This window comes from Triturus cristatus, chromosome 7, assembly GCF_964204655.1.
Source record: "Triturus cristatus chromosome 7, aTriCri1.1, whole genome shotgun sequence".
In the NCBI taxonomy this organism is placed as follows: domain Eukaryota; kingdom Metazoa; phylum Chordata; class Amphibia; order Caudata; family Salamandridae; genus Triturus; species Triturus cristatus.
In genome coordinates this window covers 1066446477-1066472596 of record NC_140590.1, presented here as the reverse complement: position 1 = coordinate 1066472596, position 26120 = coordinate 1066446477, and the positions used below count along the sequence as shown (strand labels likewise).

The following is a 26120-nucleotide window of genomic DNA, read 5'->3' as shown; positions in this document are numbered from 1 at the left end:
TACTCGCAGCATCCTAACTCCTAAAATAAAGACCTAGTCTCACTAACGAGCTAAATGTCCTTGCACCTGCAACAGAAACATGGGAACGAAAAACATTTCACTTCTCTAGGATTTTACATCTCCCTGCAGCCCAAAGCCTTTACCAAGGGAAATCATTTTCGGCCTACGATGTTAGCTAACATAAGAAATGAACAGGCCTTTCTCTTTTAGACGTATATGCGATCAGGCCTTTACACTGTTAAACACATTACTAAATCACACTCTAAGCATTAGTTCATTATTCTCATATACGTGAATAAGCAGCCTGCACATGTAACTTTAACATAGCACACGTTTAACCTAACACATTGTATTACATAAACTAATCATTATGCATTTACCAAATACATTCACAATAACCTGCAACGTTACTCTTCACAAAAAGCATTATTACATTTCTAATCACCTCTATGTTAAACGATTACAGCAATACATTTCTATAGCACTTCTTAGCCTACATCGATTAATATGCGGGTGCTGACTAACGGTGAATATGATGCACCCCTGCAAATTTCTGAATAACACCAAGGCCTGTGTTACGGACCGCAACCATGAGTGAAGGGTGTATCTTTTAAGTGAGATTTGGGGGGCTTAAGTCTAACATTTCCCAACAACTACTGTAGTGTACTCAAAAAAAGGGAGAGTGGCGAGTGGTATGACTATGGTAAAAGATGTAATCTCGAGTTTGCTGACCCAATTCCAGTGAGAAGATTTTACGTATCAGCTGCAGCGATCTCTGTACAACAAGCAAGTAACATGTTCCACTGTCCTAAGATAACTTGTTTGGTTAAAACAGCTGCTGTACAAATATGTATTTCTTTCTCTCCTGAATGTTTACCAAGTCTCACCAAAGCAGGCCGCAGAGAACTTTGTTGAGGGGTGAAGCTGCAGTGAGTGCTGTGGAATTTGATCTGTCAGGTGGTTTTAGACATGGAGGTTGGAGCCTCCTCATTACATATTCTCTTCTAATTCTTTAGTAGCAGTTTTGTTTTCTTGTTGATCTGTGACATTCTGACACAAGTGAATTGGTTTACAGGGTTAGCACTGTAAAGGGCTGCAGGTAAAGGTCAGAAAGGGTTTGCAGAAATGTCTACAAGTTTCTTGATCAATCGATTTTCTTTTGATCATGTCCTTTGTAGAATTTCTCATTGACTTTGTGGAAGTGGCCGTCCAAAATCTTAACGCCTCGATGGCTGTGGATGTCTCCTGTCCTTGTGAAGGACAGACCACCTGCTGCTGTCCACCGTGCCTTGTTTTGGAGACTTTGCCAAGATATCAAATACTTTTCTTGGCAACCACTCCACACAGGAGGGGGATATGACACTGTGAATTGGATAATTGCATTGATGGCACTCATCTACTTCCGCATAGGCATTCAGTTTATCCTCCGGAGCGAAGTGATGGCCTGTACGCCCAGCTCCCTTTTTATTAGCAGGATCACCTGAGTAGTAACACCTGTAAGGGAAGGGTGTGGGAATTTGTAAGGATAGCTGTGTAGGAGAGGGGCTTTCTGTGATGTTTGCTGTTGGAAACTACTGAGCCTTAAAACTCTTCTCGCCCTTAAGTTCCTTAGGCATATCATGCCCCGATCACCACTTGTATCTCCTAATGGCATTGACGCGGACCACTGCAAAAAGAACAATTGTTGGACAGAATGTTGAACAATGTTAAACTTTCTCCCCAGGACAGTGATCTGAACCTAAATGCATCTTTTGTTTTGCTCTCCATGCCATTCATGTTTAAACCTGCCATATGCAAATCAGTCTTGACCCAGCTCCCCATTTTAACAGTCCATCCCGAACTGCCAGGTCACGTTTGCCCTGGACCAGAAACAAGCATCCTACGAACGGTTTCAAACACTGCCCGCACCATCGGCCCAGGTCACTCAGAGTAAAGATACAGTGGCCTTATCTTGCCAGGTTCCCCATTTCTCCAATCGGGGAGCGTGGCACAGTTTTCTGTATCTTTCTCTACCCATCCTCTTTGAGCATTTTCTCTGTTTCTACCCATCTGTTTATGGTTATCTGTTAAATGCCCTCTATTGTGCAGAGCCAAAGTAGAACTTCACCTACAATTAGAGCCACAAATTAAATTTTCATCACAGACGTCAACGTTGATGCTGAAGCAAGTGACCTGTAAATCCACTGGAATTTTATTTTCCCTTTTACAGAATGGTTTGTGTATCTTTTCAGTTGGGATAAATCCAACTTCACACGATCTTGTTCTGAATAGATCTCCAAACTTCCCTTAACAAGCAGCCGAACCCTGTTTTTAGCAGTCTCACCACTGGGGTCATATTCAGCAATCCTGGGAGGCGGATAGGTTGAACTTAAATGGAAAAGAAACAAGTTACATATTTTCTGTAAGTAAGGGATGGTGCAAAACTAGAATAATTTATAACAGGGATCTCCAATTTATCGGAATATTGGTCGTGCACATTTAAATAAGTATATTGAATCTAAGTCTTGAGATACAATTTCTGCCCAGGAAAAAGGACTTTAACAAGAAGCATAGTTACCACAATTACATGTTCTTCAGTAGAAGTCCTCTTGAAATCCAAGTCAGCCTGTTTGAGAAGAACAGTGGTGGATTAACAGGGGAATCTGTTGTTGGATGGCTGGAGGGAATTAATATAATGAGATTCGGAACCAGATGCTTTTTACAGCTGCTCATGATCTCACCAGCAAACTTTCGGTGGCCTGTGTTTCAAACGCAGACAAGATCAAGGTGGCCACCCAATGTGACGGCCTCATCTCTGCTCACCAAATACTGATCACCTCTGATAATTTCTTACGAATCGTTGCACCTGCAAACATTCTCACATCAACAATTTCCTCCCTGCAGTAGAACTTGCATGCACTACATGCTGTCTTCTCTTCACATTTCAATATTCCATTTTTGTTATACTCATCCTCATTGCCCTCACACCCACGCCAAATGGTTCATGTATGATTTTCAACCCTCTGAATTGAAGAGGCTAGTTGAGGATACAGTGCCATGATCCGATATTTGTATACTGCTTGACTACTTGGACCATTGACTTTGCAAAATCAGAGACACTCAAACCCACCACTATTCCACAAATGATCACGAATGTTAGCACAAAAACCTCACATCCATTTAGAAGCTGCCTACTAAAGCAGCCCCCCCCCCCTCAGAACCACCAAACTAGCATGCTTCCTTCATGAAGTCTGTTCGGCCACTTTGTTCCGTGCAGAACTTGTTGGCAGAAATTACTGACAATCTCACAAGTCAATTTCTTTTAACACAAACCTGGTTCAATCCCATGTGTCAAACCAAGATGGGCTGTTTTACCTGATATATAATCCATCTCAACTGTGCAGTCTCGGCTGGTGGAAATTTGGTTTGATTCCCTCAAATACTATACCTTGCAAACAAACCGGTTCCCATCCAGGAACAGCATTCTGGGTGAGGCTCTCTATGCAATATGGAAGATGTCACGATTTTCTGATAAAAGATTGAAGAGGTTCGGATAGAAAGGCGATTGGATTAACTTCTCTCCATGGCTATGAGTGATTCTTGGAATGGATTCTTACGGTTATTTTACCTCTAGAAATTGCGAGGATGACAAGATCAATTTGAACTGGTAAACGTATATCCTCTAAAATGTCAGCAGTGAGAGAGATGCTGGTTGTGAATAAATCAAGTGGGATATTGAATGGTTAATATCTTGAATAATAACCACCCACCTAATCTCTTTGCCCTGAAGTAAGTGGTTTATTATCAAAAAACATGTGTTGGCTGTAGTTGTATTGGTGATGCTGGATTTTAAAATATTAGAATGTAAGGAAAAATAACACAAGATCAGTTGTTGAACATCACAGAAACCTTGCGCTAATTAATAATGGATTTGCTGTATATGATGGAAGACCCGTGTTTGAATTATTTCCCTTAGAATCACCTTTATAAAGAATTTCTATTGTTATTATATCAAGAGTGTACGTGGTTTGGAAAAACAATTAAGAAATGAATGGCGTGTTATCCATTAAAATTATTCTTTTTGAATTTTGTGATTGTAGGTTAAGAGTAGTCAAAATATATGGCTCCCCACAATTATTCATAGTTGATCAAAAAATATATTAGTCATTAGGGTTTTCACTAAGTGGATGGAAGTCAGTACAAGATCATCTAATAACCCAAACCAATAGGTGTTTAGAAGTAATGACGCACTCCAGGCCAGTTCACACAACGGATTGTAGTTTATTACCATTGGGGAGCACAAACTCTAATACATCTACAGTAGCACTCATCAGGCCTTCATAAAGAGTTGCTTATACATTCTAAGGGATTAATTACAAAAGATACCTTCTTCATTGGAAATATAAGGTTTGCAGGATTACCGCATGCCAGGATTTTGCCACTAGGAGACCTCAACTGCTAGAAGTAGGAAGATTTTGGTTGAAATACTGGGGTAAACCATGCAGGAATCAGCACAGAAGGGCTCGTTCGTGTACTCCAACTAGGAGTGTAAAGCCCATTTCTACATTTAAACAGTGTGGGCCATTTTTCCTCCACCCTCTTGGCTACCATCATGCAACCCTTTGTTACCAATCAGGAGTAACATTTAATGGCCATACCACAGATATGCGATGGTCATGGCTCATTCAAGATTGACCCCAGAGCCATGGTATGAACTAAACTCTTTTTATTGTTGATCCTTCATCTCTTGCCTAAACTTCTTTTGGATGTGTGAGATACTATTTGTACCCAAGAACCGCATTCTGCCTCAAGTTTGCAGGGGATGCCATGGAGACATTCTTGTTTCATGGAAATCTCCCTAAATCTCAAACGTGTCTTATTGTTGAGAATGTTTAGTACTATAATTTTATTTCAGTATATTGTCCTACAATTATACAGTGCCTTGACTACTCATACGGTAAAATGCATACACCTCTTTCAACTAAATAGCCCATCAAATGTTAGTACTTTGGGGCTGACTTCATGATCCCGAACAAACACCCCCCCTCCCCTGTGTAAAAAAAAAATCAAATAAAAAAAAAAAACCCACTAAGAATACTGTTCAATTACTCTGATGTGCCCAACCCTGCCAGAGGAGCGGTGTACTACAGAAGTGAAGCCCGTAGTTCCAAGTCTGGGTTACAACAAAACATGCTACATAACTTTTCTATTCCACCCACTAATGCTAGTGACAACCAGACTTTTTCTCAGTTGCTATATTTTTGTACTCTTGGGGGGGGGGGGGGGGGGGGGGGAGCAGTTTTTCTCAGTCAGGATGCACATGAGATGCTATCATACCGGCGGGCACCTATTTTCAATTCAATAAGAGAAGCTGTTGATTGATGTGGGCTGGTAATCAGGAGAGACTTTCCATGCGTATAAATCTGTGGTGACAGACAATGACCTCTGACCATGTTAGGATATCCTTGCAAAAACAATAATTTCCTGTTTTTTTTTTTTTTATCAGCGCCTGGCCTTTGCAATCCAATTAAGTATCAAGCTATTTTGTGGTGTTGTATTTCTGCAGAGTCAATGCATATCGTTGCTGTTGCACTATTGAAGCCAGAGGCGGCCATGTCTATAGCAAATAATGCAAAGATCATCCAACCCCCCCTAACATCCTGTAGCAGACGCACTCTAAATGTGTGGGCTTGTTGCACCCACCCGAGGACCTGACAGCCAATCAACTAAGCCGCACGGTCCCACCTCTCTTCAAACGTAACCGCTTTCCCTCTAAGTGTGACTTACTCTACCTGCCCCGGGGCATGGCTGCCAAATCCGGCCAACTCTCCTTTCCAACTAACACCAGTTTGTTCACATTGGCACGCCCAGGTATCAATAGATCCCTATCAACTGTTGAGACTCTCCCCCCGGCTTCATACTGTTTGATGTTGTCTTCAAATTATACATGAAGCTGCTTGGTTTTCTGTACACACATAATAGTATCAAGATTCATCAATGTGCCGATGATGCACAGTTGTACTTGAAAGCCTCCTCTGCTCGAGGCATACTGCGTCTCAAATACTGTCTGCACATCATCCAGACTTGAATGACCAGTGTCTACCTGAAGCTCAGCTCAACCAAGGCTGAGTTCCTGTTATTTTCCAATAACAGTAAAGAAGATACAGTGCAAACCTGGCTCAGTGACATGAACCTTGACAGTTTTGAACCCCTGCTTTCATCGAATGCCAAGTCACTTGGATTCATCCTGAGCACCAACTTTCCGTCAAGAAACAAATTGCTAAAACAACACAAAGAAGACCTGGTACAGCTCTTTGGTCGACAGAAAATCAAATAATTTCTTCCAGAAAGTGGCTTCAGAATTACTTTTCAAGTCCTCTTACTTTAACATCTGATGGGGGAAATACCCTAATCAATGGCCCCCCAGACCCCACATTGACACTCATGTGGGGCATCCTACATGCTGCAGCACAGCTCATCTAGGGCTTGAAGAAATATGATCATATCACTACCATAGTGATGGAACTCTATTGACTCCCCTTGCCAATCCACACCATCTTCAAAACCAGCTGCATCTTTCACAAAACGATGATGGCCAGAACACCTGCTTATCTTGTAGACAATCTCACTGTCTCTGGTGGATCTCTGTGCACCTGCAGCAAGAACACAATGAGACTGCAGACTAAGAAGTGAAAAAAGGAACACAAATTCAAGCAGGCCTTTCCAATCAATGCACCCAAGATCTGATAGAGACTACTAGCCGCAGATTCCTTAGCGTAGAATTATCCCCAGGCGTGAGACTGGATCCGGAAACTTTTTGCCATAGCATCCCTGTGCGCCGGAGAGGGGAGGATCTGCACCACGCGACTCCGCCCCGCCGACATATGCGTCCATGACGTCAGCGAGGGCACGTAAGTCAGTTTTTTCTCTTTCTGCGTACAACGCAGATCCAGACTGTGTCCTGGCCTGTTTGCGCCTTCTATCCCTTTCCACGCCTTGGCGTTTGGTGGAACAGTGTGCGACTGCTTTCGGGCTTCTGGCGTGTACCTCTGGTGCGCGCCTGTGTGAGGACCCCGTTCAACGTACGGAACTGGCCGGTTTCATCTGCGATATCGCTTTCGCCACGGCCCCTGGGGCGTGGCTCTTTGGTCGGTAGGTCCTTTCGTTTATCTCTCAGGTCTTGTCCTCTTTTCGCGGTGGGTGCCTGCTCCCTCTGGGGCATGCGCTCCCATCCGCCACATCCCTCCCCGCCGGTTTCCGGCGTGGAAGGGCCTGCAGTCCCTGTGCCAGCCTCCGCTGCGGTGCTGTGGCCGTCCTTGGCCCTTCCTCCACCTTCTGAGACGCCCACGGATCCCTTGCCTTGCGCGGGGCCCTCTGTGGAGTCGCCGGCGGCTCCGGCCTCGGCGCCTGACTTTCTGGCTTCAGATGGTAGGGAGGTGGTGTTGTCGAGGTGGGGTCCTCCGGGGCTCCCCTCTTCAGCACCTGTCGTCCCTGCCTCGTCACGAATCCCTACGGGGCTCCCTGTGACATCGCAGGTAACTGCCGGGACTCCGGGCTTGTCCTCGAGTTCCCCTCAGCCCTCTGAGCAGGCCTTTGCCTCACCAGAGTTCGAGCCGGTGCCGCTTCGGCTCTGGGAGCACTCGTCCCCGGTGGAGTGGAGGGCGGAGGCGGGGCCCGGGGGTGCTCCCCCTCGCTCCTCGGCATGGGCGGCTGCCCCGCCTGCAGCAGAGCTGGCGCGGCTCCTTCGCCGTTCTGGCGCCGACCCCGCCCTGCCCTTGTGGACAGCATGTGGTGGGGGGAAGTCGGCCCAGCGCCGCGGTGTTTCCCCTAGCGCCGGTCGCCGCTGCGCAGGTGCCGGTTATGGCCTCAGCGGAGCCGCGCCGGCATCCGGGGCTGGATTCGCCTTCTGCATCCCCGCACCCTCCTTTCTGTGCCTCACGGATGCCTGGTGTCCCTGTGGCCCCTAGTTCATCTGTGGGTACCCCGCTCTTCTGGGGCTGGCCGCTTCCCCCTGGCCATGAGGAGGTGCGGCTTTCCCTGCTGTCGTCGTCCCCGAAGGAATTGCTTTCTCCTCCGCGGCCACCTACGGGGGCTAGTGTTGACTTTGTTCAGGCCATTTCCATTGCCCTGGCATTTTGCAGATGGGTGTGCCTGTGGTCCCGCTTCCTCCGGAATATCTTTGGGCAGGTCCCCACCAGGGCCCTGGTGGGTGTGAGTTGTGTCTTTGCTTTGAGGCGTCGCTCCACGGTTCTCTCCTGGGGTCTAGGGGGCGCCCTGCCACGGGTGACCCGGTGCCTCGGGAGCTTCGGCGTCGCCATCGCCCTGCCCCGCTGGACCCGTTTTGTCTGTCTTCCCACCCCTCCACTGAGGACTCTCTTCTGAGTCGTGCCTTCCCATGCTAGCCGGAGGTGTAGTCTTCTCCGTCTCGGGAAGTCCGGTGGTTGGATTTGTGGGGACGTAATGTCTTTGCCTCTTCCATTGCGGCCGTACGGGCACTTAACACCTTGTGTGTATTGACCAGGGCCACTTCCAGTCTGTGGGACTCTGTGGCGTCTCTTCTTTATCATGTGTCTCATGAGGGTGCCCAAGCTGACATACGGACTCATGTGTTGGAGGGTAGAGAGTTGGCCGCGGTTATTCTTTGTGCGGCCTTGGATGCTGCCGATGCTTTGGGCCGGGCTATGGCCACTTCTGTGGCACTCCGTCGCCATGCCTGGCTCCGTGATGCTCTTTTTCCTGAACATGTCTGGGAACGTCTGGTTGACCTTCCCTTTGACGGGGCCCTCCTGTTTGCTGGTCATGATGACTCCGCCACTCAGCGTCTTCTTGCTCAGCTTCATCTTTCTCCTCCTCCTCCTACCCATCAGTAGGTGGATTTGTTGCCCCTCTGGGTCGTTGTGGGAGGTGTTCTCCCACTCGTCCTGGGTTCTGGTGTTTGGATGCACGTTATACCTTCTGTGAGGTATGCCGTGCCCTCGGGGTCCTGGGTTGGCCTGTCTCTTCAGTTGGCTGTTGGTTCGGCCCTTTTTTGACACAAAATGTTTTTTGTTTTTTTCTTTTTGGCTGCTTCTAAGCCCTCTGTGGTTCCTGCCGCAGGTTTCCAGTTTTTTCTCTGATGCGGGATTTCTTCCCTAAGAGTGGCCCCGTACTTCTGGTGCCGTGACCTACCCTATGTGGGGTACTGTTACTATTGGATAGCCCTTTTTCCATTGGGCACGTGTGGTCTCCACTTGGGGGTCCCTCGCTCTTCCTGATGTTCTTGTATGCCGTTGGTGCACTTTCTTGGGCGCCTGCGGCGTTCCTCGGCGCTGGCCCTTGCCCTGGTCTGCTGTTTGCCTCGGCCCTCTGTCAGGTGTCTGGGATTATTTTCCGGTGTTTACTCCTTCGTTCGTCCTACTTGTTGACCCTCTTGTCTTCCAGCTGGTTGCTTGTGGGTATCCGGCGGTGCCACCTGGACTTTGTGGCCTAGCTGTTTCCTTTTAGGGCCTTTATCGCCGTCTGCCCATGGCTGTCTGCTCTTCTGGCCACGACCGGGGCTCTGGGAGTCGGCTGGGGGGGGGGCTCCTGCCTCTTGTTGTCTAGGAGTATTTTGGGACTATATATTTTTGCTCTCCCGCCTGTCTTTTTACTGAGGCGCTTTTTGCTGTCTGTCCTGCTGTTGCCTGGCTGCGATGGGTGCGCCGGCCCTTTTCGATGGTTATGTACCGGGTGACAGGCTCTTGCCCTCGTGTCCCCTCTTCTCCTTGGATTCTCTGGGTTGCTCTTCTTCCCAGGTACTCCTCTGTGCTGCCCGTCCCTGGGGCTTCCGGTGGCGGTCCCAGGGGCGTTGGCTGTTGGCCTCCTTTCGTGTCACCTGTGCCTGGGGCCTCTGGCGGAGGTCCTCGGCACATTGGCTGCTGGCCTCATTTCCTATTGCCTGTGCCGGGGGCTTCTAGTGCGGCCCCTGGCACATTGGCCATTTCTTTCTTTCATTTTTGGCTTGTACCTGGGGCTTCCGATGGAGGCCCCTGGTCCTTTGGCAGCTGCCCCTTGTCTGCATTCCGTCTCCTGCTTGGCGACGGCTGGTCGGCCTCTTTGTCGTGGTGTCACGACCCCTGTGTGGTGGTGTTCTCCGCATGGCTGCGGTTCCAGTCCGCTTTGGGGAGGGGGCTGGGGTTTTTTCCCTGTTGGGGAGCTCTGGGCTCTTTCCCCGGTTCTTTTGCTTTGGTCCCTTTGGGGTCTTGGTTCGCCGGAACTGGGGTGGAATCTGATACATTCACCCTGCCGCCAATAGCTTGTCAACAAGCTGATTAGATTTTACTGTTTAGCACTAAATACTGTTAATTAAATTAATAGAATGTATCAGATTAAGATGTGATGTATTTAAGTGCATAAATTCATCTCTTATGTTAAGAAAATATAATTTCATGTTTTTTGGCTATTTTTCATGTATGTCACTAATTGTGGTTATTTATTCTTTTTCATCTATTTATGTATATCTTTCATATATCAAAACAAATGTAATCTTGTGTATTTAAAAGAATACATTCTTAATAAGTAATTCTCCAAAAAATAACTTCTTTATTGTTTCATTTGTATTTGTATTTTCTATTTAGATGGTTTGTTAGTTTCTAGAGTTGGCGTTTTTATAGAATAAACACACTGTGCCAGGTGCTTTCCCACTTCTTTCCATACAGTTATTTCCCTGCCTGGGTATTATCAGTTTTTGCAGGGGGCTCCGTTACTTTACCAAACTGATAGGAAAGTATTCAATCAATTTCACATTAAACAACTTGTTGCCAGTCGCAGGCATCATTGTATTTACTCCATGCGAGTTAAGAGCGGAGTGGTGGTCTTTCTCCCACTCATCCACAAGCTCCATTTGATCAGCCAGCTGTCCTCTATAACAGTGTTTCCAATTTACTAATTCATTGCTTGTCATTGGGTTGTTGGGGCGATGTTGCCTGCCTCTTCCTTTGTTTTGATTAGCTACGGTAGTGGTTGAGACACCCTATGTACTAGCCAGCTCTGATCTTGTTTGTCTCGGGCGATGGAGTGAATGAGATGCTGTCTGTTCAACCCTCCTTATCCATTGTCTATGGCGGATTGCTCAAGCCCCTAGCCAAAAATACTCCTCTCTCAGTGGAACCAGAAGCAAAGCAGTTTTTCACTGTCCTGATTATTTGCTGTCTGGGAAAGTGCCATAGTTCTTTTCCTCTCAGTTCGTTGCATCCCCTGGTGGGCTGACTGCGTCCCTATCCCATGTGACATATGGTCATGTGAGGCATTTTTTGGCCTATTTTCAAACCATATTTATAATACTGTAACGATGAAAGACTGGTTTTTTGGGGAAAATCATTTGCATTCATGAAGGTCTTTTCTCATGATCTAACCTGAACTCTTCTTTCAATGTTGCTCCCACCTTCTTTCCATTGGTCATGTCCTTTTCAGCTCTTGGAGGTCGCATTAGTGTAGAACAAAGGCAGGTGAGCTGGCATAAGTCATTCATATACTGCTCAACCTCATGTATATTGTCAAAAAAAAGCTGAGGCGGCCATTGGAAGGTTTGATGCACGCTGTCTTGAGGTAAGCTACCTCTCATCTCTGGTTCCTACTTCTTCTTATTGGTGGAGATATATGGCCTGCACTCTTCCCTGTCCCTTCCTTGTGTCTGAGGAAAGGAAAAATTGGGCTGGCCCCAAGCATCACCCTAACTTCCTCTCCTTTTGTCAGTGAGTTGCTCTGGATGTCCACCAATATCACAAAGTATAAGGCAACCGGCTGCGGCAAGATTCACCATCTCCCTTTTCTTATGGCCACTCCACCCGACTGCTGCTCTCCCAGTCCTGTTGCCCTGGCGGCATGGGCTTCTCTGCTGAACTGCTAGGTCAGACTGAAAAAGCATTACTGCCATCAAGATGGGACGGCACAGTGCTGGTACTGCGATTGTGAAGTCATGGGTGGGATGGAGGGTTTCAACTTCTGCAGCAGGAGCTGCAAGGAGGCGGTTTTGTTGACTTTTTTTTTTCTTAGTATAAATGGACTTTAAGTAGGTCACATTTGGGGATAGGCATCCATTTACAAATAAAAAAGTTCCCCATGGGTATCTATTTGTTTTATAATGTGTGGTGCACCCATATCATTGGCGTGCTAAATTCAGTAAACCTCTGTTAGGCCACATGATGGTAATCTGCTCAGATTCTGGTGGCGGTGATGCTGCTTTCTCCATTCGGGGTCAGGGGTATCCGCGGTGCTACCCAATCCTCCCCTCATACATTTGACTGTGCTGGAAATACAGTACTTTCCTTTGGGGCTCTCAGCATCCCGCGAAGCCCTCGTCTGCCTGTACTCTTTTGAGTCTGTCTCCAGACACTACGTGGGAGGTACTGGGGACTCAGCACAAGGCATTGGAAAGCACCTCTGTCTTGGTACTCCTCCTTCAAGATGCACCTTGAGTCATGTCATCCTGTCGAAATGTGCCAGTCACCACTTCTGAGGGCAGCTGCCCACACCTTCCTGCAGGAAGCGGAGACTGCGGGGAACTAAACATGGGCTACACTTCTATAATTATGCGAGGCCTGTATTTGCATATGTCCTGAATTCACAGAAAAGGTTTTTCCTGTGGGTTGAATATAGTAGCACAATATATACCTTAGGGGAGTCAAAATACAGTTTATCTATGCACAATAGATAGGAACAAATTCTAGGTCTAAATACAGTACAAGAAAACGCAATCCATTTCCGCTGGAGAGTGACAATGCGCGAGTTTGGAGCATTTAGAGTTCAGTGAGGATCAGGATGACTTCCCTAGTAGTGTTTGCAACAGAAGAAAGTCAGTTAAAGGTGTCCTTAAAAACAAAATAAAGATGGCAGGGATGATAGAGGAGGTAGGCAGAAGACTTGTAGCACTTAAAGATTGGAATTAAGTTGAGGGGGGACACATTATGATGAGGGGGAGTACGGGCAGTGCAATAAGAAATGCAACTAACTAACAAAATGGAAGTGTCTTAAAGTGAAAAAAGAAATTTAAACTTATTTTTAAAAGTAATCAGAGAGGTCGTGGTTTGTAAAGCTTGGGGGAGAGAATTTCAAATTCTGGTTACATACCGAAGAAGGATTGGACATTGTACATTATTTTTGGAATGCTGGAGTTTCTATAAGAAGTGACTCTGCTCGTGTAATTACCTTCGACTCCCAGATAGTTTCAGCTTTGCTGTCCAATACTGATGGGTAGAACCTAATGGGTCATGAATACCATTTTGTAGAGTGCTATTAAGTCTGTGGGGAGCCATTGAAGTGCTCCGAGCGCAGGAGTTGTGATTTTTTTAATTTATTTTTAATTTCTGTTTATTAGGCAGCTTGTAATAACAAAGGAACAACATCACAAGTTGAAGACTGCAATGCACATAAAACGTCAGCCAACACAAGCCTTTTTTTTTTTTTTTTGCATACAAGTCCGTAGTCAACAGAAACATATGCACATATGGCAGATGAATTGTAAAAGCCTAAGACAATCAAAGCTCCCTCCCTTTATACTAACCCTTCCCAAAAAACTCAACCCCGCCCATTCCCCCCCAACAAGATAGCTGGTAGTACATTGCACATCGATGACACAATACTAAGCCGAATACATTCTAAAGACTGACCGACAACACTAATATAGGAGTTGTGATTAAACCTTTATTGTTAGTTGTAAAGTGCACAGCTGGCTCCCAGGATTGCTTTCTGCGAGTGAGGTGTTCTCTTAAGTCAACAGGCAGTTGTCATTACCAATTGTAGACGATGAAAAAGATTGGAGTGCCTTGGTCTTGTTTTTAGTTGAACTGCAAATCCCCTCTACAACCGTCGTAATTGGAAATGTGCATTATAGGCCATCCCATTTATTTGAGTTTGATGGTTAAATCTTTCTTTCAGAATAAAGTTCCGAATTTTGCACTGTTGGTGATGGCAGGTTTTCAATCCGGAATGTTGCATGGGTAAATCTAGTTTTGGGCCTGTAAAGCCGAGTTCAAAAGTGAGAGAAGAAGAAACTAGCTTTTTAGTGTAGTGAGTTCCATGTCACGAGACGGCATCCACTCTTGGACTGTTTGTAGCATTTGATCGAGGAATAAGCGTCCTTATGAGAAGACATCTTAAGGTATAGCGACTTATCTGTGTATCATCGGCATATTGATGATTGAGGATTCCAGGTTTATCGAGTAGGACAACCGGACATTCTCTATAGAGATGAAAGAAAGTTGAGGCCAGACTAGACTCTTGTAAGAGTTCCAAAGCAGTTCCAAAGTTTGAGCTTTTAAGATCAGTTAGTCAAGTAAGAAATTAACCAATTGAGGATTACGACATCCATGCCCATTTGATCTTGAAGAACGCTAATAAGTGTATTGTGATTTCCCATATAAAAAACAGCAAATTACTCCAGGAAAACGAGAGAACAGCACTTTCCAGAATCATTAGTATGGTGTGCATCGACTACTAGGTTTAAGGCTATTTCAGTACTATACCACTTTCCGAAAGCCCTGATTGAGGCTAATATAAATGATTGTCATTAGAGATATGTTGATAAAGCTGCTTAGTAACACTACTTTTAATAACCGTAGGAAAGGATACATTTGAGACTGTATAAAAAATGATTGAGCTCACCCAAGTCTACAGTAAACGTTATCACTGAAAGGTGACTTAGCAAATTTTAAGACAGTCTGGGAACACATCTGGTGCAAGGAAGAGAGGTTGACTAATATTGCTCTACTTGGCAGGTAGATCAGGCCTGTGGCAATATTTGCTGGAATCGTGTCAGTGAAAAGGGGAGAGGGCTTCACTTTAATAATTGTTTTTAACAAAATATCATCCACAATGTCATCAAAACGAAGCAAACTCTCCTTGGATTTACTAGTGAGGTTCATTTTCTTCTGTTACTCGGGCAGCTGTGGCAATGAGAGTTTAATTGATCTGACTTTCTGATCACAGAACCTTACAAACTCTTCCTACCTGGCAGAAGGATCATCAACTCTGAAAGACGTTGGAGGATTATTGGCCTAACCACTTTGCAAAGTTCATTCCAGTGATTTTTGTTTCTTCTTCTTTTTGGCAGTTTCGAACAGCAATTTGATGTGGGTGGACTTTACACTGCAAATATTTCTCATATAAACATTTCTGTGAGCTTCAGTTTACCTGCATAAGAAATGGAGGGCGACTGCTTCCAGTTGTTAGTATGAAAGATTTCCCTCAACGAGAATTTTAGAAAACCATATAGCCAGAAGTTTAGGTTCTTTACTTTGGCTCTTACATTGAGCAAAGACCCTTCAAGAAGTTCTTTCAAACATTTATTGGACATGGTGGTGACAACAATAACATCATCAGTGGGACAGATCAGAGGGAGGACATTTTTAGGACAAGATCTTTAATATCCATGGTATGGGTGTCCTTGAAAAAGGAAATTCTCTTTTTGTCTGAAGAAAGGATTTACAAGTCTTTGTCAGACTCGATCTGGAAGTGTTAATACCCCCGAAGCAGTGTGGAAGCAACTCGCAAGTGATTCTCGAGATTCTAGGCCAACTATTAGCACTGAGGCAGTGTCAGTGTGGCGGGTGCCCGGAAGAGAGCTGACTTGCATGTGAGTTGGAAAGGGTGTGGGAAAAATAGGTCAGCGTGTTAACAAATAGGCCAGTTTTGTGGGAGAGGTGATCCAGTGATTAACAATTGCAGTGTGGTAGAGTGTTTTGAATGTTCAGAATAAAGCATTTTGGTGCCAAAATAAAGAAAACTGCACAGTTTAACAAAGGCTTTAAGTGATAAATTGAGAACTCCTTGGAGGAGGGTGTGGTGCCCATCAGGAGTGGCTCCCATATATTTTCCAATCTGAATGTCTCCACAACAACTCTCATCACTATGGCTGCAGCAAGATGTGTTGAGGAGTGCAGTGATACAGGGCCAAGGTCATTGACTCTGGGCCAGCGCCTGACATCACGCACTCCATATGCATTGTGTGCGAACCAAAGTCAGCATGTACATGGATTCAGCCAAAGGCGTTCCCTGTTGGGGTTGGATGAATATGTACATTGCAGGCTGACTCCAAACTGTGCATCGTGGCAGGGAGGAGTGCTTCCAGAATAGAAGAGGCTCAGTGGGTGGGGTGTTGGCTAATAGTGTAAAATAGGGGATGGGAAGGTGAAATAGGAACTGGGGGTGAGAGATGGTTGCAAAATGGAGGATCGAATGAGGTTCCATTTTTGCCATTCTGATGAAAGGGTTTGCTATACTGTTCACTTGAATTAAATGCTTGCTTTTGTTTTTTCTCCCCCAACAGGTCTACATCATCAGGGTTACGTGGTCGAGTGGCAACACGGAAGTCATTTACAGACGGTACAGCAAGTTCTTCGACTTGCAGGTAAGGACGGCATTGTGTTGTGCCCTCGTAAATTTAGCTGTAAACGAAGTAGTCCTTTATTCTCTTGAAATTTTGTGGAATTCCATGAAAATTACATTGTCACTGCAAAATGCCTTTTCCGGTATCTCAAGCAACGTCTTTTTAAGCAGGTGCTTACATTGGGTCAAAAAAGGCGGATAATGTCTTTTGGTGAAACATTTGTACATGAAAAATCTCCTGCTTGAATCTCATGAGACATTTTCTTTTTGTTTACTGAAATTGCATGATCTCTTAAATGTTTTGAGAAATGTGAATTTCGAGAATTTAGCAAATTTCACGAGCAAACTTAAAATTCCACCCAGGCCTATTTGTGATGCTTGCCAGCTCCATAAGCAGGGTTGCTCCTCCAGGTCACTAATTAACCATTTTGTAATGTACGTGTGTTGAAATAGTGTGAGCAGGGTGCTGAGGCAATGTGAGTGGGTTGCTCGGGAAGTGGAGTTGCCCCTTATTGAGGAAAGGCGTCTACCAGTTAATAAACATATTCCACACCTTCTTATCTCCTTCACATCTAGTATCTGTGTTGGGGGTAATCTGCATAATGGAAGTCGGCACACACATTTTCAGCCACATCTTTATTTGTTACATGTCATGATGTAGAGCCTCAGTATGATGTATATTGTCGGCTTGGCATCTTCAGCCAGAGTCCAAGCTGCTAGCCTGCACACTCTTTTCAAACCCCGAGTATTCTAAGCACTCCCTCATTCCACGTCACCTCACACGCAATACACTCAGTCAGGCAGGATACCACTTCCGCTGTCTAAAGAGGGTATGCAGTGGATGGCCCACAACATGATGTCTGAAGCATGACTTTGTTTGGTGCTTTAACTCAATAAAACTAGTAATTTCCCAAGCATAATTCAGAGCAGCCAACCTTGGGATAGTTTTCACCAGGTGAAGGTAAAAGGAGAAGGCCTTGGAGATGGGGTGCAGCTATGATTAGTAGATATTTGGACCCCTTGCACTTCCCAAATATTCACCCCAACCCTCCCCACATTAAGAATGGAATCATCTGGAGTCCTCTTCTGTGTTCATTTTCTTCTGTGACTAGGACAGCTGTGGCAATGAGAGTTCAATGGATTTATTTGAATTTCCGATCATAGAACCTGCCAAATTCTTCATAACCTTCAGAAGGATCATTAACTCTATAGGGACAGAGGATTGTCGACCTTACTAATTCAGAGTTTTTACCAGTGATTTTTTTTTTAATTTTTATTTTTAAATTTTTGTTTTTTTGTGGGTCCAGCTGTGCAGATCATTCTCGCCTGAGCTGGAAACCTAATCTGTGGGAGTCTTTCCTGCTCACGTGTGACAGTGGCTCTTCCCTGGAAGGTCACGTGATGAGTGAAACTGTGCAGCAGCATCAATTTTTCTGGCCTGATAACTTTGTGCGTGAATGATTGTGCTGAATGAACACTACCATACATTTCATGTCGCTTGAGCTGTGCATTCGCATATATGCACTTTTTTCAAGCATAGTCCTTTGGCCATCTTTACCACTAGATGCATATTTCCCCTCACGCTAACCTTTTGCACAGTACATGGGTAAAGCAAAGTTTGCACTATGGTGTGAAAGTTAGTGGGAATAGGAAGAAATCCGTGGTGTGTTGGAATTCAAATATTTATATCCACATTTTCCTAACTCTCCTATCTGTGGAGTGTGCTCCTCGGCATGATTTGCTGTAGATATTTAGTGATGTGTGCGTTGCAAAACGAGAATGTTCATCTACTGCACAGCCTGTCGTGTGTGTATTTATTTAACTTGCTCCCAACTAGAGTGTCGCGCACACATGCTTCTTTGTGTGACCTGGTTGTGTGTGGTCTCTTGCCTTTCTGTGGTTTGGATCTGCACACAAGTTAAGCGCCTTGTGTTGGAATGAGTGGATTCGGTCTTCTGCTATGAGCTGGCTTAATTAGTTACATGATCATTGTTGTTTTTAGCACCATTCCTGTGAGATCGTAGGTTTGTCAGAAGTGAAGGCGAGGCATGCCTAGGGGAAGGCCTGTTGCATGCAGACTCCTACAGAATGATGCCCCTGCATAGGTCTCCATAAATGGGCTGTAGATCATCATATGTGGGGGCTACATTGAAGGAGGTTGCTCCTAGTAGTCACAACTGTTTATAAATGTGGCTCTCCTGAGTTTGTGAGCAGTATACATGGTTCATTACTTCAGATGTCGTATTCTTTATGTATTAATTCGATCCATATGTCTTAGCTATGTTTAGTGTCCTGCTTCTTGTTGTCGTGTAATGTGTTGATGGTGTTAGTTGTTGCTTGCAGTTTATTTTAGTTTCAGTGAAACGGTGTGAAGTTATGTTTCCCAACAATAGAAAAGTAAAATAATGTTGTAAAACATGGCCGCCATCTTAGCGGTCGTCAGTTGCCAGCAGCAGCGCGTAATTAACTCTCCAGATTGGTCTTGAACAAATGCGTGTGTTTTTCCACCCATCTTCTATCTGAGGCCCCCTTTGTTTGCAGAAAAATACTATTACTGAAAGGCTAGTCTACGAGGTGGTGTGGTGGGCTAAAAAGAGGACCTGGGTTGCTACCCAGTGTAATTCATTACCAGTGGCTGAGATTAATTCAAGCAATCCACCCATCATCTCTTTGTTTTCATCTGTGTGCTAGATGTGAAGGGGGTGCCCAAATGTGGGTCCTGTGCTCATTGTGAGATAAGCGCCGAGCAGCACTGCACTGACTACGCAAAAATAGGCAGATTATTCCTTTCCGAGGGGACTTGGCCTGGAAGTTCGTTCTGGACTTTTTCTATTGGAGCTGGACCAAGACTGATTAGCATATGACTGATTCATGTCTGATGTGGTATGGTGAGTAAATCAGTGATTGACTGGATACAGCCCAGTGTAATTGCCTGTGGCAGAGATTAGTCTAAGCAAGCCACTCATCACTTTCTTGTTCTGCTCATTACTGAGAGTGAAGCAGTTGTGGTTCATTAGTTATTTATCTGTTTAATGTGTTCTGTACAGCAGTCAGCATCTTATCTGGTGCCTATTCTAGCGAGGCCTTTAACAATGCGTTAATTAGCCCATTTGGGTTCCATGTAATGTTTCCTGTTTATCAATGCAACCAAGCAACTCCGAGTATGAGGCTGATTGAATCTGTGGGGAGGCTCAATCTTGTATCCTGTAGTTGGGGTCGATCATGAATCAGAGTGTAAGATATGGTGCTTCTCGTTTGTTATTTGGGTTATGTTCTGGCTGTTCGAACTCAGGTTAGAGATTGTGTGACGGAACCACTTATGCCATTACCACGCATGCAGGTCCAACGCTGTCTTAACGACGCAAGTCTCAACTACGTATATGCCTTTACAACAAAATATGCATTGTTAGTGCTTGTATGGCAAAGACGTGTGGTTAAAACTTACCTATCTACCCCGACCTGCGCTATAAAACGCCCACTGGGCAACAATCTACTCTGAACCCAACTCCCCCGCCCCTTACCCAGACTCCTGCCCCGACCCTGAGCCCCTAATACGCCCCCCTGGGCAAAGATCTAACCCAACCACAGCCTCCCCCTTGAGCCCTTAAACGGCCCCCTAAGCACAAAAAACTAGCCGATCCCTTCCCCCCCCCCCCCCCCCCCCCCCCTGGAGCCCTCAAACGTCCCCCACGACCAAAAAACGAATTTGATCCCTGGCTCCCACCCTGAGCCCTAAAAGGCCACCCTGACCAAAATCTACCCCTTCTTTCCCGCCCGAGACCTAAAGCTGCTCCCATCCATTCTGAAATCTGCCTGACCCCACCCCCCAAGCCCTAAAAACTACTCCACCCTCTGAGCCCTAAAAACCTCCACAATCCATAAAATATGTCCCCGGGCCCTAAAACCTACCCCCGCCCCCCCCCCGCCCTGGAAACTACGCCCAACCCTTAAAATCTACCCCCCACCCACCAAATGCCCAGCCCCACTTACCTCACTGTGTCCTCTCCCGGTCCTCCCTCTTCCTGGGCCCGCCCATTCCAGACATCTAGTCCGCACATGCATGGTTAAGGCATATGCATGATTAAGGCAAGCGTGGATGCGCTTGCGTGGTTCGGACACACGTGGCTCAGGCCACATTGTTCCGACCGTTTCCCCAGGTTAGATAATAGGTGGATGATAATCTGGTGTTACACGCTCAATACCAGGCGGAGTTTGAGTGCATTCTCATAATACTTTCCCTGAGTGGCCATTCTCCGTTCTTTTGATACTTCATCACTGCCTCTGCTGTCTGATCAATGAATCTTGGCTGCGTTTGACAAGGAATCGGCTTCTAGGTGAATGGGTTCTTAGGTCAGTGGATCTTGGGAGTGATACAATAGACTTTGAATTCATATTCTATACTGCTCAGGGTGCCATTGGAAGGTTTTTAAGATGGGGTTTGTGTGTTGTTGCTTTTTCGTGTTAAGAGCTAGTGATAGTGACTTTGTGGCGTGAACTATGTAAATCTTAGTCCTGACATGTTTTGGTCCCACTCACTGGACGGTTGGCTCCATCTTTCATAGAACAAAAGCTCAAATTGAGAGCTCTTGACCACTAAATCTACTTTTGAGACCTGGGAGACTGGGTGGGAGAGGCGTTGAACACATTTTGTTGATAAATAACAATAATGAAGGGGCAAACTTTGAGGTATACCAACTGAAGCCATACGCCTCGGAAACTTGAGTGACCAAATTCAGACCTGTTTACCATGGTTTGTGAAAAAGACTGGATTTCTCCATAGGGCAGTTTATGGTTTTCATACCTACTATTCAAACTATTTGAATACGATGTAAAGGTTATATTGTCGATGTCTGCAGAGAAGATGAGGCGCATCACTTGAGGGACAAGTAGCTTCAGTCCTGCTCATGAGTCCGAAAGCCACCTGATAATAGTGGAGTGACTGCTGAAGTAGGCTGGGTGCATCCTTTCAGCGGAATTTCTGGGGTACAGACTTTTGAGGGAGGGCAGAAGTTGGCTAGCTCTGGTAAGAATTTCTTAACTGGAGGCTTTGGTTTTCCTTCCTGGCTTTAAATAATCCACATGTGTGCACTTAGTTCCAACTGTAGAGATCGTGCAACTGTGGTGGTTCGGTGAATGCACTGGTTCATACTCTGTGGTCTGAAGATTTCAGACTCCATGCCATCATTAAGTTTGTGTTGCTTTCTTAAGACTCACAATGTGTTTTTCACTCCCTGTTTTTTGGTTAGTCACTTTGCAAACAAAAGTTCAGTATTTCCTTTGACTCATTGATTGCTTTATTTATACTGTTGCAGTAATGCTATGTTTTCGTACTCTTAACTGATTTTCAGTTTCCATTGGCTGTATACTCTGCTCGGTCATGCATGTGTTTTTGGCGTGGGACTGAGGCAACTGCCTTTCCAGGTACCACCCTGCCTTTTCCGGTTGGCAAGCTGCAAGGGAAGTGTTAGAACTGGGGGTCTCTAGTTGGCAGAGGTAGATACCTTTGACCAAATAGGGACCCTTGCTTCTAGTCAGGGAAAGGGGATTACACTCCTGGATAACCCCTTCTCAACACCTTAGTAGCTTGGCACGAGCAGACAGGCTTATCTCAGAGGCAGTGTGTAAAGCGTTTGTGAACACATACAGTAATACAGTGAAAACACTACAGATGGACACCACACAGGTTTTATAAACATAAGTATTCTTTATATAGACTTAATACAAGACCAAAACGACAAAAATCCACAATACTGTAATCGAAAATAATACTTCAAGATAGTAGAAATAGCTCAAAAATAGGTTATTCACTTAAAAGCAGCCTTTAGCAACAGATAACCCCAACTGGAGTAATCACGACGTCGAGATCAAAGAAATCCCAAAGTACGGCTTACAACGAGGTGCGCGGCGTCGGGCCCAGAGTCAAAACAGACCCACAAAGAACAGTACCTTGGAAAAGTGAAAACAAAGACCGCTCACGGCGTCGGGGAGATGCGGCATTGTTGCTGCTGGGCGTCGTCGGTTCCTTGCTTCGGAGGGGCGATACGTCAGGTCTTCGATGCTTGCGCAAAGCAGGGGAGGTGTCGGTTCCTTACCGGAAAGGAGGTGACGTCACGATGGCGCTGAAACCACGGTTCCGTACGATGTCAAAATGTCGATGGATTCTTTACCACCAACGTCGAAAATCGGCTCCGCGATGATGTCTGCTTCAGAGTCGATGCGGCAAAGCAGCCGGCGTCGGGTCTACGTTGTAAGTCGGAGCAGCGCTTACGGCTTCGATGCCAAGTACGACGTCGCTCGCCAGCGTCAGTGTTGCAATTTCCTTCTGTAGCAACTAGAACAACAAGTTCCAGATTCTGGCAAGCAGAAGGGGGTAAAGTCTTGTATCCCTGAGACTTCAGCCAGGAGGCAAGCTCTAATTCAAGCCCTTGGAGAACTATTCTGCAAGATGATGGAAGTTCCTCAAAAGTTCCTTCTCCTTTCCTTGGCAATAAAGAAACCACTGCAGGCCAACCCAGCAAAACGGCACACTGGCAGAGGGGCAGTCCAAACTCCTGCAGCTTCCTTGGTTCTTTTCCTTGGCAAAGGTTTGTCTTGTTTTCCCAGAAGTGATCTAAAGTCCTGGGGTCTGGGCCCCAATATTTATACCAGTAAATCCTTTGTCCTTTGAAGGCCAGGGTCATGTACCTAGTCCAAACCAGTTCTGGGTGGATTCTGCCAGTGCACAATTTCTTCTTTTGTCAGTGTGGGCCAGGGTCATCACACGCACCACAGGAGGTGGAGCCAGCATATTGTAAGGCAGGTACAGCCCTATTCAGGCCCAGGTGCTACTCCTCCCACCACTTCCAGTGCAGATAGGTCTATTCAGCCTTGTGCTGACTCACCCTGTCTCCTGGAGCCTCCCCAGTCCATGTGACTCACAAACCAGACACGCAATACACAACCTAGCAGAGGCAGGCTGGATGGTTTGGTAAGAAAATCCCTACTTTCTAAAAGTGGTATTTTGAAACACAGAATGTTAAAACCAACTTCACTAAAAGATGTGTTTTACCATTCTGAGTTCAGGCATACTAAATTCGAATTTTTACCATGTTCCCAGGGTCAGTTAGGATTATAAAGTGTTATAATCAAACTGCCCATTCTGGCCTATGGGGACAGGTAGCCTTGCAATAGAAAAAACGAAATTGTCTGTAATTCACGATCAGGACATTCTACACACATCGGGGCATGTCCTACCTTTCACATACAATGCACCCTGCCATAGGGCCTACTTTAGGGGTGTCTCACATGTAGGAAAGGGAAGGTTTAGGGACTGGTAAGCCAATAATGGAGTCCCTAATTCAGTATAACAATTTAACATAGGGAGCACTTGCACTGTGGCACTAAATAGCAGTGGCACAGTGCCCAAAGCATCTAAACCAGCAAAACATATCAAAAACAGAGGAGGCAATCAGTGAAAATGGAAGGGAGACTCACGCCAACGGTACCAGGTCTAATAGGAAGCTATATTATTCTGCCTGTCATGGCTGGCCTCTATCATGAACAGCTACTTCTGCCCACACTGAGAACATCTCAGTGAGTATACCAGATTTATAGATGATAAGGTGCCCCTGGTGATTCTCTTTGTGGACCTGCATGCAGGGTTTTAAGTGGGATGAAAAAATTGGGAGGTCTCTCAAAGGGGCGTGTCCAATGTAATTAAGGGCGTGGCTTAAAAACACATAAGCTAAAAATCTGTGCTTAGCATAGTGTGCCGCTCGACTTGTATTTTGCTGTGTCTGTCATTGCATTCAGATATATGATACAATAAGTCACATCATACCTACAACAAGTCTGGACTATTGGCTTTGTCAATGGTTGTTAGTTGCATAAGATAAATAAGCAGCAACTATGACTTGTATATAATATTGAAAAAGCTTCCACTTAAAGCCCTGGTGACACCACGACAATGTTGCTGCTCCTGAGTCTCAAAAAGAGAAGGGAAATCCAGAGAGAAAACGACTCTCTTTAAAGGATTTCCCTTCCCCTACAACGCTCACCTGGCATGACGTCATGCCGTAATTTCTCCACTAGTGAGAAGTGAGCAGTGTGAGCACGCGCACATCGATGTGCTGCTGTCACTGCAGACCGGAAAAAAACAGACCGCCTGTGCCAGGGCACAAAACAGAGCCCGGTAGAGACCAGTTTCGAGGCCCCCTTTAAAAAACTGCAGGCGCTCAGCACCGGTAAAGCCCTGCCTGCATGTATTGTTTTGCAGCATTTACATAGCACTTACTAACCATATGTTGGGCACTGAAACACTTGCCTACATGGGTAGCATGTTATACTGTGTAGTGTCTGGTTGGAAGGATTGTGTCTTTGTTTTGATCCTATGAGGGAAGTGTTTCAATGTTGTGCGTAATGTTCATCTAGGTGTTGTTGTTGTGTTATCGGACACAGCACGTAGCAATGTGTTAGATGATGAAGTGTAAGGGGTAGACTTGCAGATTTATAGTTTTCAGCAGGCTGGTTGCTTTGAACAGCTCTGCAGGTCCCTTTATGGCATTTCATATGATACAGCCTGCTTAGCTGGTTACTGCCTTGGGTGGTTGCACCTGAGTTTTTGTGTACAGCTGTGTCCTGAGCTGGCATGGATGGAGGAAGAGAGACGTGGAGAGATCTGTTTGGATGGGAAGTTATATTATCATTCCATATCAAAGTGTCTGTGTGAGATGCAAAGATATGGTCAGATTGTATCAATTTTTGGGACCTGCAGTGGTGGACTACAGTAAGTATTGAGGTCCTCCGAATTGTCCGTCAGAGTGTGACAGATCACTTCAGTTATACCATGTCTGTACATTTTTTTGATGTCTGTTTTTTGGCCGAACAGTACTGGTGATGGACAACCCTCATAGCAGATGTCTTATTTTATGTACAGCTTGCTTAGTTACAATATACTTAGTTTGGAGAACTTTGGTTCCAGGTCCTTTACATGTTAAGCTCTGTCATTTAGAAGTGATTTTGTAACTTTATAAGTCTCTCTTACCAGTATTTCGTGTGTGTCCCTGGCAGTTGGATGTAAAGCGATGGTCGGCAAACTTTCTATTCTGAAAACTGTTTTTATGAGAGAATTTTATCACAAGATTTACGACAGCATATTCCGAGTAAAAGTGATTTTTGTATGGTACATGTTTACCGGGGCGCACAGCCTGTCGGGACCTAGGTTACGCAGAGTGGTGTAGGACGCACTAGCAGTCACTGCTTACCAGAGCGCCAAGGAGGGGGGGGCATGTTTTGCGAGACATCCCCAGCACAGTCGAAAGAGGGCTGTCTAGGGTATAGATTAAAGATGGCTCGTGTTGCTGAGTGCATACTTATCATGTGTCATAAGGAAAGAGGATGGGGGGGGGGAGGGGGAGACGTTGTCAAGGGGTCCAAACAATGTGCCCCTCCTACACAGTACACAGCTCCTTTCTCCTTTTAAGTGCTGCGTTCGGGAAAGATTAAATACTACATCTGCATTGAAGGGTTTCGTTGTGACCTGCAGGTTATGGCCCGGTCAGTGGTGCAAGCGCGCGACTGGCTTTTTCTTGCAGTCGTCCCTTATTTTCAGGTCCTTGTGAAGCCTCTTTGGAGCCGGCTTTGGGGAGGGGGTTGGCAAAAGCAAAGCCTGTGCGTGGCCTTGCCGACTGTCACGCGGGACCAGTTGACATCTCTTATGCAGCGAGCATCATCGATCCTTTCGCCTCACGTCAGCACCTTTCCCCCTGGGGTGAACTTTGACCGGGATATATACACAGCAAATCTAATGGTTAAAGAGATGT

At 45.6% G+C, this 26120-nt stretch overlaps 1 protein-coding gene across 4 annotated transcripts in view; it reads left to right on the top strand.

Moving 5' to 3' along the window:
* Positions 1-26120, top strand: part of SH3PXD2B (SH3 and PX domains 2B) — a 339606-nt gene that overhangs the window by 59128 nt on the left and 254358 nt on the right. For all 4 annotated transcript variants that reach the window (XM_085618152.1, XM_085618150.1, XM_085618151.1 and 1 more), the window contains exon 2: positions 16262-16342. In XM_085618152.1, the coding sequence (XP_085474278.1) occupies positions 16262-16342 (81 nt within the window). The remainder of the gene's footprint in view (positions 1-16261; positions 16343-26120) is intronic.